This window comes from Kryptolebias marmoratus, linkage group LG2 (genome assembly GCF_001649575.2).
Source record: "Kryptolebias marmoratus isolate JLee-2015 linkage group LG2, ASM164957v2, whole genome shotgun sequence".
Taxonomy (NCBI): domain Eukaryota; kingdom Metazoa; phylum Chordata; class Actinopteri; order Cyprinodontiformes; family Rivulidae; genus Kryptolebias; species Kryptolebias marmoratus.
Window position 1 is genome coordinate 14740980 of NC_051431.1, and position 14772 is coordinate 14755751.

Here is a 14772-nt window from a genome sequence, read left to right on the forward strand (position 1 = left end):
AAAAAAAAAAAAAAAAAAAAAGCACCTGGGATTCAGTCAGCAGAAGTGATTCCTCATTTCCTCTCAAATATTTGCATTTAGCCATGTTTGTGGATGGAACATTAGACACACAGGACCGTTAAGCCTCTCAAGGACAAGAAACAGAATGGCCCAAGTAACATGATTACAGTGCATGTGATATAATAGAAGCCTATATATTTTAAAATATTTGAATGTTTTCTGTCGAGGTTTATTTGGACTGTGTGAAGCACAGACATTCAAATTGTAGCTCCGCCATGTGAAATCTCCTCGGTCTCATCTGAAGGAGCAGATAGCTACAGATTAGCTACAGTTTGAACTGATCTTCCTCTATTTGTAGTCGTCTTGACCTAGTTTCAGGAGTCTGCACCCGGAGGCTGTGTATCTGGGACTCTCTGTGCCTGACAGCTGAGTTCTGATTTCACTGAGCGAGTTTATCCATATTTGCCAGAATACTTTCTAATTATATTTATCACATGTTTGAGCCTGTACGCTTCTCCATATAAGGCACAGTCTGAATTTTTCACTGTGCATCTCTTGCAACTATTTTATGCAGATATTTTCAGAATAATGTAGGATTGGTTTGGTGTCGACAAACAGAATCCTGGTTTGAGTTTTCTCAATTTGTATCATTTGAAGCTGTTTAATGATTAAATAATGACAGAAAATTAAAAATTAACTAGCCTTCCTTAAACAAATGCATATCACCCACCTCCTTTCATACCATAGTTTTAAACTAAGATCATTTCATGTTGAAAAATAATGGATTTATTGCTGCTTTGGACAAACCTTTAGTTCATTCTCATGCAATATCACAAGAACTTGTGCGACCTCTTAGCACTTGGAGTATGTTTTGAGGATGATTCTCAGCTACCACCATATCATATTTTAATACTAAATATCTTCTTGTTATAATTATATTATTTTATCTTATTATTATTATAATAAATTAGTTGGTATTACTAGCTTTTTAATGTCAATGAACTTTAGCGGTTGTCTTGAATCAATTTGACTCCAAAAGGTAATCAATTGTAGATGTACATCCAATGATTAATTTCTGCAAGTTGCATTAAAATTTGTTCAGTAGTTCACGAGATATTGTAACATGAAGATTGGTAACAGACACACACAGACACAGACAAAGCCTTTACTGTCCACCTTTGCTGGTAATAGCTTACTTTGAATGTGATTCATGTGCGGTGTCGTGTGAATAATCAAGCCGAGCTGTTCTGCGCCCAGAGAAAATGTCGTCTAAATGATAAATTCTGTCATTACAGGGCATAATGTTTATTTTCCAGCACCGTTATATTTTCGCAAAATAACTGTTTTTATGTCCCACCAGGGTGATGAAGAAGCTGCCCTGGGCCTTCCCATCAGCCCATTCATGGACCGGTCCGCCCCGCAGCTCGCCAAGCTGCAGGAGTCTTTCATCACTCACATAGTGGGGCCTCTGTGCTCGTCCTACGACTCTGCCGCGCTCATGCCGGGGCTCTGGGTCGACCCGTCCGACCAGCTGGATCCGGAGGTGGGAAAGGAGGAACAAGATACAGAAGAGGAGGACACGGTGGATGAGGAAGCCTCGACAGGTTCTGACGCCTCCCGTATGTCGGTCTCGTCATTTTTACTGTTGTAGGAAATCTTTCTGCGGGAGCTCCAGTTTTCTCCCACAGTCCAAAATAATGCATGTTAGGTTAACTTGTAACTGTAAACTGGCCCTAGGTGTGAGCATGAGTGGTTTTTAGATGTTTGTTGGGATCTGAGGGAATGTAATTTCATAAATATTAACAAAATAAAGACCTGCCTTGTAAAGAGTTGATCTTTTTACTTATCAAAACATTTCAAAAGCATTTAGAAAATAAGGGTATGGTAGCTAAATTCCCAGGAAACCCAACCTTGTTTTTAAATTCATGTTTCTACATGATTAATGAACTTTTTCCAAAGAATTTGTATCACTGTTTCCCTTTTGTGTTTCAGAGCAACAAGAAACCAAAAAGGTGCACAGGCGGAAAGTGTTTTGCCAGATCACGCAGCACCTTTTGGAAAACCACGAAATGTGGAAGTGCGTGCTTGCAGCGGAGGCCTCAGAGGAGGCCCAGGAAGAAAAGCCCAACGGCTTAGGCAACCTCTCCGATCCGATCTCAGCGATCCGCGAGGAGGAGGAAGAGCAAGCCAGCAAAGAGGAGGAAGAGTCGGCGGACGACCTCGACGAAAGGGAAGAAGTGTCGGCTTTAGAGGAAGAAGAAACCCTTCCGCAATCAGAGAGTTCAGGAGAAAAAGAAGAAGAAGAAGATCCCGAATGAGATTACAAACTTTGACCTCTTCTTTAAACCAGGAATCTGACCATTGTTTAAAAATGTTTTGCTTTTACTTTCCGAACTAAACTCTTTTTATGGTAGCCAGCACATCACTTTGACACAACACTGTAGAAGATGTTTTTGGGTGAAACGTGCCTAACTAAAACAGGGTTGGAGGACTGGTATGTACATTTGATAGGAAGAGAGATGAACAGAAGAAGACGAAAAAGAATGAGAGAAATACTGATTATGGACTGAGTTTGTCTTTAATTTTAGGGTTATTTTACTCTGGATCTGGTGCCCTGACCTGACCCAGACCATTCACGTTGATTTTCACATTTGCTCCACCAGTGATTGGCATTAATTCAAAGCCGCCACCACCCCCCACCCCCATCACCACTCAACTCTTCCTGCAGCTTCCCACGCGATCAACATTCAGTGCAGCCGTCCAGCTGGCTGAAGATGTGCAGCGAACTCCCTCTTCAGGAAGATGGCATGGAAATCAGGGAAAACGTGTGGCAGCGTGGCTCACATATGGAGGCTGAGGAGTTCACTTTAGTCCAAACCCCCCTCCACAGGTTTCACTCATGAACACCCTCAGTTCTGCAGCAGAAACATCCCACACTCGGAACAGAAAAGAAGTTTGACAAAAACGCCTGTTGCTGATAAAAGCTTTATTCTTGCTCAAGGAAGACTCTCTCTCTCTCTCTCTCTCTCTCTCCCTATATATATATATATATATATATATATATAATATAAAAAACAAAAACAAGTCTTTTCCACGACAAACGACATTAGCAGTCATTTCCTGTTTTTCTGTTACTTCGACTCCACAGCACACCTACATGTTTCAAGGCTGCACAACTCAGGAAGGCAGAAATACAAAAGACTTCCAGTGTCCTTGGTATTTTACATTTACTGCTTCTTCTTTTCTTTTGTTAGGTTTTTTAAGACATTTGTTTTCTCATGCCCCTAGAGGAGCATGATTACCGGAACACAATCAACAAAGTGATTTATCTTTGTACAACATTGCAAGAGTGGCAAAAGATAAAGCGTATGGTCATGGGAAAAAGGAAGTACCCTCGCATTTAATTATTGGGTTTTACGTATCAGGACATAGTAAAAATGGTCTGGTCTTTGCCAGGTTCTAAAGTGATTCAGATCTAATTTCAAGTGAACAAAAGCACACCGTGTCATTATTTATCACACAAGAACAAAGTCAAAATGGAAAAGCTGTGTGGGAAACCCCATGACCTTTACAACTTATATAACTACCATTAGCAGCAATAACTTGAAGTAGTTGTCTTTTGTATGACTTTTTCAATCTTTCACATGGTTGTGGAGGAATTTTGACCCACTCTTCTTAACACATTATGTCAGTTTATTGAGGTCTGCAGAGATTTGTTCAGCTGTCAGACAGATGGCTTCATATTTGACTCTTGAATATTTTGGTACAGAGGAGTTCACTGTCGACTCAGTGACTACAAGGAGCCCAGGTCCTGTAGCTACAAAAAAGGCCCAAATCCTCACCCCTCCACCACCGTGCTTGGCAGTTGGTATGAGGTGTGTGTGCTGATATAATGCATTTGTTTTTTGCCTAACACAGTGCTGTTCAATATGGGTAAACATTGGTCTCGTCTGTCCAAAGAACATTGTTCATTAAGATGAATCTTTACAAACCTACGTCGTGCCGCCATGTTGTTTTCACAGAGAAGAGGCTTTCTCCTGCGGCCCTTCCAAACAAAACCACACTTGTTCAATCTTTTTCTAATTGTCCTGTCATGAACTTTAACCTTTAACCTGCTAACTGAGGCCTGGAGAGTCTGACATGGAGCTCTTTGGTTTTTTGCAATTTCTCTGAACATTACACGGTCTGACCTTGGGGTGAATTTGCTAAGACGTCCACTCCTTGGAAGATTGTTAGCCATCTTAAATGTTTTCTGCTTGTGAATAATCTTTCTCCCTGTAGGATGATAAACTCCTTCTTAGGAAATGACCAATCCCAGATTGAAGAGGAGCAGCAGCTGCTACTTTAAGGTCAATGCTGATGTCTTTCCTGAAAGCTTCAAAGCAGCAAGCTGGTAAACCCCCTGTTTTCATAGAGGTGCTCACACTGATGAGGATCAGTTAATCAATGCATTTGATCAGCAGCACCTGGGTGCTACTTTCCCCTTTAAATCCTTCGTAGGCAGCAATGGTGGACTTAGTTTTTCACTCAGCCTTTCCATTTGGCATTTTTATAAATAACTACTGACATGGTGGAATTTGTTGTGTTGGGTAAAACCCTAGAACTGAAAGAAGGTGGTCTTTCTTTGTCCCATGACTGTATTTAAGCAAAATCTTTTTAAATGAAATGAAGCTGAGTCACGGTTCCATTGCCATCACCTCAGGAAGATTTGCATTAACAAGACTTCACTACGCTGCGAAGATCATTGACATCCAGGAGGCGCTGTTTGCCCACAAAAAAATAGACATCCCGGTTAGAACAAAGTCAGCCAGGCTTTTTATATAATCCTAACAGAAAAATAGAAAAAATGTGGAAACAATCTGTTTATTCAAGTAAGATTAAGGATTGACAGAGAGTATCAAAAGCTGCAGTCTAAAATTGTTGAAAGGGCAGTGAAAGTGTTTTGAACGTGCAGTCAGCCTTCAGTCGTAACAAAGAAAAGAAGCATCAGACTAATTGGTATATGCACTTTATTGAAAAGCAGAAACTGATGCAGTCACTCAGCAGGAAGTGAAGTTCAGAGAAAAGCTTTCCGATCAGAACCCAGTATTTGTATCCTCACGTAAACCAGAACACGCGGCCTAACAGGTGGTGTTCGGGCTCTCCTTTGATGTCTTCAGAGATCCAGATTGGTGCCGATGGAGGACAGTGTGAACACGGAGAAGAACAGCCTCAGTAATCAGGCGCTGTAATGAAACTGGAAGGCAGGGACAAGGAGAAGTCTTTTAAGCTTTACAGGAAACTGTTTATGAAGGGTCAGAGGGGTCTCAGATCTTTTTTTCTTTATATATTTCAGCTGATTCTTCCAGATGTAACTCTTTGAAGAGGAGCCAGTTTGGTTAGAATCAAAATCACGTGATGAGCTGCAGTCTGTATTGCAGAAGCGCACATCGCTGTTTATCTGCTGTGACATTAAGGGTACTTTGTGTTTTCACTTCCTAAAGTCTAATGGGCATCTGATTAGGGTGCTTCCTGGACGTCTCCCTTTGGAGGTTTTTCAGGCATGTCCCACTGGGAAGAGACCTCGGGGCAGACCCAGAACTCCCTGCAGGAATTCTGTCTCCTCTCTGGCCTGGGAGCGGCTTGGGATCCCCCAGGAGGAGCTGGAGAGAGTCGCTGGGAAGAGGGAGGTCTGGGTTTCTCTCCTGGACGTGTTGCCTCCATGACCTCACTATGGATAAGCAGTAGAAGATTGATGGATTCAGCCTAACAGGTTTTTTTTTTTTTTCAAATATTTTATTACAGCTGAAAGACTCTATAGATACGCTGCCTGAGAGGTGTAGCAGGAATAGACTTGAAGTAGATAGGCTAAGCAGTAAGATGTACTTATATAAGCAATGATACTATATGAAGCAACTGAATAGTGCTGCTTTCTTTTTGTGCTTCAACGACTCGGTCACAGATCCCTCGAAAATAAGTTGAAGAGACACAAAATAACTACAAGTATTGATTACACTGATTATGTTTTAATGTTCACAAACCTGCAGACATTTTTCTCCCCTGCTGGATGAAAACAAGCCATTCAGTGTATTATACAAACTTGTTTTCTTCTTTTTATTGGCAGGAGTTGCCCCTCAGTGACACAGTTTCGTCAGTCTGAGATTGCTAATACTGCTGTAAAACGGCACAAATCCTTGGCTGTATCAGTTGCACTGTTATCTAAATGCCCATTGTGCACAGGAGGGCTAAACTGTGCAGCACAATACCCGCGGCTACTTGTTGCCCTTGTTTACCGAAGGATGCAGAACTTGAGAGCGTGTTTGTAATTGTATGAATTAGGATGCCTGAGTTAGTCGTAGTGTTGGGTTGTTGCTGTGTTTTAATTCAAGGTTAAAGGCTTAGATGTGCTTCCGGCGGTAGATGACTAGACTTTCAAAACAAAAATAAACTGCTTTTAAAAAGCTTAAAGGAACCATTTAGATCTTTTGAAGTGAGTTTTTGTAGAAAGGTTATTAATAATTATTATCTTACCTGTTGTACATAGCTCTTTGAACGACCTCAGTTTAGAGTTTAATTCTGACCAGATTGACGAGTTAATGGCTTGTCAGAGCGAGGCAAAGACCAAAGTGATCTGCTGCCATCTTAAAACAGCTCCACTCTAAAATTTAAGAACGGTTCCTGCAAACAGTTTTAGTAAACCTTTTCAACACTGTTTAGCATTATACGGTCACGCTGGCAAAAGCGCCACAGGCTGCACTGGAAGTGCTACAGCCGCTGCTGTAGGTATGAATCCCTTTACTGCATTAAATCACTGCATTGACAGCTGGAAAACCTCAATGAGTTATTTATACAAACATAATTCTAAAGCTGAAGCACCATAAAGACAGGACTTGGCATTTAGACACACACAGCTTTTCCAAAACCGTTTCAACCTAACCTACCTTTTTGTCTGCACAGTTTACTCAACAAATATGAGCATAAATATGTACGAGCACATCAAAATTGTCAGACTTGCCGCTCTTCCATGGACGTCACCATTGTTGACCTGTTTTCAGTCACTTCAGCTGTTTCCGTAGGTAAACAAACGCACATGGTAGTTGGCAGCCATTCACAAGTTTTGCTTACAGATTTTTAACTTAGGGCCACATTAAAATATTGTGTAGATTTTGTTCCTTAAATTAGGGATTTGTTTTTGACCAAACTTCACGACATTGCAATGAGTAACTTCAATTGCAACCTCTCTGCAGAACCCCGCCTCAAAACAGCTGTACTATGGCTTTAACAGGATATTCATGTACAAAGTTTAAATCAACATAAACTTATTTACTTAATTTAGTCTATTGTTTCTTTTTAAATTTATTTCACCATTTTATTTTTTTCCTATAATTTTATTTATTTTATTGTTATTACAATTTAATGATCTTTTATTGGTAATTTGATGAGGACTCAAGGACACGGACAGCTTACTGTAGGATTAGCTAATAGACAAAAAAAAAACATTTGGGACTCTCTGTAACAGCCAAGAAACATTCCTGCACCGGTCTTCTTTCAGTGGTGTTTAGTTGCATTGTTTTAAAGGGTTAATATTACTGATAGCAGGTATAAGGACCCTTAAATACATCTGATCTACACAGCTGTGGGTCTGGGTATCAGCTGGGAACTGTTGCTAGGACACATCTGAATCTCTGTACAGAAAGGTAGCTTATAACTTCAGCTGTCCTAAAAATAACCACATAACTGAATGAAAAAATGAAGAATTTGAATACACATTATTTAATACATAATACCTCTTTTGCTACTTATACAGTTACAATGTTTTATATTTAGCCTATACCTCCATTTTTGGTCTTTTTTCTAGATTCCTTCGACACAATCTGCTTAAATTTTACATAAGAGTTCAAAAGATCAAGTGAGTCAGACTTGAAACAGACTTTCATTTGTCCTTCCTTTCGGAGGCCGGCCTCTTGCTGTTACACTACAGTGCAACAATCAAAGAGAAAAAGACACTCCAAAAAAAAAAAAGAAGAAAATCAAAGCTGTGATGGAATTAGGAGTTTTTGTTGTAAACAGTCCTGATGCATGTGGAGGCAGAGTTATATCTGCTGTTTTTTTGTTTTTTTTTACGCATCTCATCTGTGTTTGTATAATGCCTGCCACATAAATTTCGCCTCTATTTTGTGCAAGTTCTCACAAAATTGGCAATGCAAAGCATCCATTTTTAGAATAAAAGCAATATGCAGGTAACTGTTAGGGGCAAATGTGTGACCCTTTCTGTAGAATCACAAGGTCAGCGGTGGCAAAGACGGTTGACCAAGCCTGCAAATCTCCATAACACTGTGCACAGAGTCATAATATGCTTCTCATAGTCACTGGCAAGAGATCTGTAGCATTTCAGAAGGCATCTCTAATACGCCTGCTGCTAATATTGTACCTTTGCTGCATCGTAGTTTTATTTATTCATAGACTGATAGCTTTGCTTGAAACAAAACAAAAACATAAAAAGTAGACTCGTTTTTTCTCTAGGTCGAATAAAAGTTATGCAAGTCATGAAAAAGGGTGCATGTCTGGAGCAAAATACAAAGTAAATCCAGGCTTTAAAGACAATGTTTGTTTGGTGATTACTTGTGAACTAAAGTGTACAGTAAAGAGTAGCTGATTTGTATAAAAAAGGCCATCAGTCTGACGAGGAAAATGACAGACAGGGTACTAAGAGCATATCCAACTAATGCTGAAAGACTAAAGGTTGTATCTCACTGGGCTGCAACTGTTGGAGACTCAATGGTGACTCAAAACTGTGAGAAAATTACAAGAAACAAGAACATTTTTAAATTGGAGTGTCACTGAAATCTAAGTGTTTGCGACAGAGAGCCGTGTGACTGCAATTTTTTTTAAAATTATGAGTTACTGTTGTGTGTGCAGCTTGCAAAACTATATTCTTGACCATGCACATTATTTTGCTGCCCACAACATCCCTGCCTTGAACCCACCTCAGCAACCTCCCCCGTGTTTATGATTTAATTGATTAATGTAGCTGCAGTGCTCTTTAAATGAGATGGAGATGCCCACAGCAAAATTCAGGTGGGTTCATGACGCCCAGAGAGGAAAAACAGTCTCACTAATTGTTTTTGAACATGTCCAAAACTCAAGTGACAAGATTGCAAGCCTCACGGGAGGAAATTGAGAACCCCTGCAAACGTTTCGAGACATTTTTCTAGACTCTCAACCGAGGTCCAGTGAGATACTTCCTTAAACTAACTTTTTGGGAGTTTTTTTTTCTGACACGAAGCAGAACTGTTAATGAGATAAGGCATCATTTGCTTATTTAAACCAACTGTCTGAAAACTTGTATTATATATTTTTAAAATTAATATAAAAAGTAACCTATTTAAGGTGTTTTACAACAATTTCTATCAGATGGAAAATTGTTTTCAGTTTTTTTTTTACTGTCACCCCATCTTCCTGATTTTTATTTTTATGATTCAGCCACATTAAGGCTGTTCATCTTGTGACAGAGTCACAGTTTGTTGGAAAACCTCCAACCTTTATCAACTTAAAAAAACAAACAAACAATCACACCCCCTCAAATGATAACAGCAGGTTTTCATTGTCAAGCACAATGACAAGAATTTTTCACGTGTCTGTCCAATCTTAGGATTTAAGGTATGAAAAAGTAAACAAAGTAGTTGACATTTTATTACATGATACACGTCATATATTCCTTATTTAAACATAAACCTTTATACAGTGAAACCAAACCAGTTAATCAGCCAGAAAACTAAAAGGGGGAAACTTTCATTTTACTTTGCTTGTTGTGTCGAATCTAAAAGAAAATTTTAATATAAGAAACAACAGATATATAATTTTTTTTTTTTAATTATTTTAATTTTGACCATCATAGTGAGACAGATCAGTGGTAATCACCTTCAATTCATAACTCGTTTTCCTTGGTTTGTAAAAGGTTCTGTAAAAAGGCAGAGGGTGTATAAATCCATTCAGCTCTTCAAAGCAAGGATGAGTGTTTGTTGAGAAGAACAGAGGAGCTGTAAACTGGATTAACTTGTGCAAACCAAAGATTTTATTTTATTTTAAAAAAGTTTGTCATTTTGGTGATTTGAACAATATGAGCCCTTAATGGAGAATCGATTTACTCATTTACAACTCGGTGAGGATACCCGAGAATGTTAAAGAAGAGACGTTTTAAAGCGAATTAAGACTCGTCAGCGGTTAACTAAAGGACCACATCTTTCCTACTTTTCTTCCACTGCCGTGTCGACAGGCTTTGGTAGCGCGACAACGAAACTTGCCAACTGTTCTGCTCTCAGACTGAAGCCATTGTTAACCAAAAACACTCCGTTTTTCTATTCTTTGTTGCTTCAGCTTGATTAAGACTGGGGGGGAGGTTTGCTCTTGTGTCAATTTTTTTTTTTCACATTTATGTACAGACTGTATGAAAGCTTTTCTTATATGTCACCAAGAAAACCAAAACAACGTCATTTCCCCCCCTCCATCTTTAAAGCAAGACAGACGAGGCTGGTGTGTTTTTTTTTTATCTACACCTGCAGATGCTTCACAGACTCGTTTTTTCCCCCCTCTCTCTCCAGTATCTTGCACTTAACAAATGTAGCAATACCTACAGGATGGGGGTGAGGGGGGGACTGTATGATCCACCAGTATTTAAGTGAACATTTGATTTCAAGATATTGTTTGACTTTGTATAAAATTATACACTGTACAGATTCAGAAGTATATTATGATGAAAAAGGAAAACTTTTAGAAAAAAAAAAGTATTTATTTTTACTGTTTTGTAATTTAGACACAATACTGTAGCTCCTCTATTGCCAGACTTACAGGAAGTGCCTCTCAATAATGTATTACAAAGTAACTATACAATATACTGGGATTATTAGAATCTGTCACTAGCAGAGCATTGTTGATGTTGTTTTGTGACTATTGTTGAATAATAAGATTTATAAATGCTGCCTGTGTCTTTCTTGTTATTTTGCTGTTTTCCCCCAACAGCCGCACATTTATAAGATTATAAATTAATTAAAGGAATGCATATGGTCTGCAACCTTTTCATGCCAGAGATTTGAATTAAGATCCTCCTACAGGGAGAAAGGCTGGACTTTTTGTCAGGTCTGTGGATAGGAAGGTGGTGCCCAAATGCAGGCAGACACAGGAGGCGCTCAAATGAAAATGGATTTGTTTAAAAGAGCAAAACCTAAATAACAAAATCTTACTGTACAGCAAAGAACACAAGGACCTAAACCTAGACAGTGCATCTTAGCAACAATGAGCCAGAAATGGAAGCTGAGGAACAGGAAGAGATTATATGGAGTGAAGGTGATTTGTAAGTGGATGCAGGTGACTGATTACAAACGAGGGACAGGTGCAGATGGGTGTGAAGTACTGAGCTGAGCACAGGTCAATAATGACAGGGAACACAGAGGGCACCGGGAGCAAAACCACACAAGAACTTAATATTAAACTAAACACAGGGGATAACAAGAAATGAGACAGAAATACAGAAACCTGATACAAAAGAAACTCAAAATACTCAAATCCTTTTAGCTTGTTTGGTCAAATTATGCTCAATCACATACTGTGAGAGCTTACGCAATCTGTTAGTGCTCGGGGTATACGTTAGGAATGACTCACCAAATTATAGCTCAAATTTATCAAATTGACTGAGTTAGTACTTTTTTTATTGGCTAAAGTTGCTTTGCTGTGAGGGCCATTCAGAATCAAGTTGGATTTAAAAGTTAATCAGTTGTAGAAATATATTAAATGATAACTTTCTAAGAGTTTCATTAAAGTCTGTTCAGTGATTAACACATATATGTGAACTTATATAGATATTTCATATATAATATATTGTTTTATATGAGATAGATAGATAGATAGATAGATAGATAGATAGATAGATAGATAGATAGATAGATAGATAGATAGATAGATAGATAGATAGATAGTCTTCTATCAGCCATTTTGATTTAGGTTCACTCCAAAAGTTAATCAGATGTAGATGTACATCCAATGATTTTATGACTTTCTGAGAGTTGCAATGAATTCTGTCAGGTGGTTCATGGGATATTTTGCAAGCAGACCACATGCACTCACACAGACACAGTCAGTGGCATTATCGTGTGCAAACAAAAGCATGTAATTTGCAATAAACTAAATTTTGGTCCTGCTTTTTAAAAAGCTTCTTTTTTTAAAAACACAAATGTGTTGAATAATAGTTTTTTTCATGATAGCTAAACTAAAAAAAAATAAGAAAAGAAAAGAATGGAGATCTTGAGAAAAATCACATTTCACAACATATTGTCTGTTGCACCTTCTTAATGAATTCCTGTCGTTCTAATAATAGTTTTAATAAGACATTTCCTCAACGGCACTTTTCTTTAACACTCACTACTTTAAGAGTGTGAAGAACGTTTATGCTTAAATCATCTGAATCAAGAAGTTTAACCTCTGCCGTGGAATATAACCAAATTGCTTTTAGATTTGTATTTCAGATGAGTTGATAAATAGAGTGTGTGATCTGTCGAGTACAGATCAAAAGTAATCCCTTTGTTAATCTTGTTTCCATTGAAGCCGTCCTCTCTTTAAAGCACTCCCTGTCTGATCGATTTTGCATCAGCCTCTCAAATTCACCCCTGAGTGTATTAAATATTGTGAGACATCTGTTTTTGATATGTAGCAGAAGTTGGGGCCGAATACATATTTTAACAAATATTCTGCCTTTGAATTTTTATGATGCATGAAGTTTCACAGACATGGGTCATTATGGACAAGCCAGAGGGCCTACAAAGTGTTATCTCTGAATAACATAAATCCATATGAACACACTTCAGGGCTTCTTTTGCCTGGTCCTTAATAACCTTCATTTTTGTAAGCTTTTATGATATCTTCCTCACCTTTGCTGTAATTCTGCCTCTTTGGCTACCACGCACACTCACTTACTTTTTCTGCTTCATGTATTCCTCCTTCCTAATAATCCATCATCCTGGGGATGAAAACCAAGCTGGGACTCACTTCATGTGGGATGAAAAAGGAGAGACCAATGCAGACCAATCACATTCCCTCGAAAGTTTTACATTCATTTCTAAGACCCGCTTGATTTGACAGCTATGTTTATAAATAGTACCACACTACTTCAGCACACTTTCCACATGTCATGAATGTGCGTTTCTAGCTTTTTACTCGTGAACTCATGAAAAAAGCACATCCAACAAGAGATGAGGTAAAGAACAGGGTCAGGGTGTTACCCAGCACAAAACGTAACTGTACATTAAATTGAATTAGTAAAATAAAATATTTCTTCATGAATATAAATTTCCCTGGTACTTGGCATTTACCTGGTTGGTATTTGGTTATTGCCTGGTACGCACCTGGCACTTATGTACTTGGTATGTACATACCAGGTACATAGACTGTAGGTAGCCGATTCAAACTCGATATGTAGCTGTTATGAGCCTGGTACATATCAGGTAAGACCCAGCTGTGGTATACATTGCTACCTTAAACAGATACAGATAGTGTCCTGGTGCTTTAAGAGCAAATAAGGGCAATATGTGAGAAAGCCAGTAAAAATTAGTTTGACAAGTTAAGAAAGTAATAAATGTTGAAACTGGCTGTGTAGCTGCTATCTTAGCCTTTTTGTTCATCACAATCCAGTAAAAATGTCCTCAGTTAAAGAAAACTTCCAGAATTTAGCCCTTACACTTGGCATGGAATTGTGAAAATACTGTAGCAGCAATTAAAATGTGCCGTGAAAGCATCTTCGATGATTTACTCAAACTGCGTTATGTATAAGAAGCCATGTCGACCATTATTCTGACCAAAAGCACTGAATGGATCAGGTGCTATAGGCAGCTGGAACACATGAGAAGAAAAAGCAGATTTTCTATTTATTAACTATAAAATTTATCACTTATGTGCCAAGATGTCAACTCTGTGGTATCAAGGATAAACACAGCAACATAAATGTAGAAATCAAAACATCTATCTTTGCATTAGTTTTTAATTTCTACCAAACTGCCTGGATTTTTTTGAGCCATTCTAACGAATAAATGCATGCATCAATTAGGAAATTTATTAAATAAAAATGTTATTTCATCATTATTTAATGAGCTCCTTCAGATTTATGTGATTTTGGAGCTGATTTCAAGTGTGTGTGTGTTTGTGTCCAGATTGTGCTTGTATTCTGATACCAACTTCTTAACAGGTGACATATTAAATTACTTTGATTTTGAACAGTTTTCTAGGCAAAGCAGGTTTTTAATGCACCTTGACTGAGGAGCCCTAAATAGTATTTAAAGATTGTTGTAGCTGATGCAACTTAGTACATTACACTATCATCAGCATTAAAGTTTGATTTACCTTTAGCAATGTCCATATGTGCAGTTTATTTTCATCACATTTGGAGTTCCATTCACTGCCAGTCAAAGTGGAGGGGTTGTTTTCCCCAATCAGAAGCAGGAGTGTTGCACAGAGACCAAGTACCCAGAGCTGTTGCTCCACTCATCTTAAGCATCCAATCCAATCTTATACAGCCAAGACTTATGGCTGAATTATTTCATACCAACCGATTATTGTTTAACTAAGGTAACGATCCTCCTCTCTGTCTCGCTGATCAACTGACAGGTAATACAGGTGCTGGTCATAAAATTAGAATATCATGAAAAAGTAGATTGATTTCAGTAATTCCATTTAAAAAGTGAAACTTGTATATTATATTCATACATTACATACAAACTCATATATTTCAAATGTTTATTTTGTTTAATT

General features: G+C 38.3%; 1 protein-coding gene across 1 annotated transcript in view; it reads left to right on the plus strand.

The window, feature by feature from the left end:
• Positions 1–11052, plus strand: part of pde3a (phosphodiesterase 3A, cGMP-inhibited) — a 58784-nt gene extending 47732 nt beyond the window's left edge. The window contains exons 14-15 of the mRNA XM_017434088.3: positions 1361–1619; positions 1993–11052. Coding sequence (XP_017289577.1) covers positions 1361–1619; positions 1993–2318 — 585 coding nt within the window. The 3' untranslated portion in view covers positions 2319–11052. The remainder of the gene's footprint in view (positions 1–1360; positions 1620–1992) is intronic.
• Positions 11053–14772: the final 3720 nt, after the last annotated feature.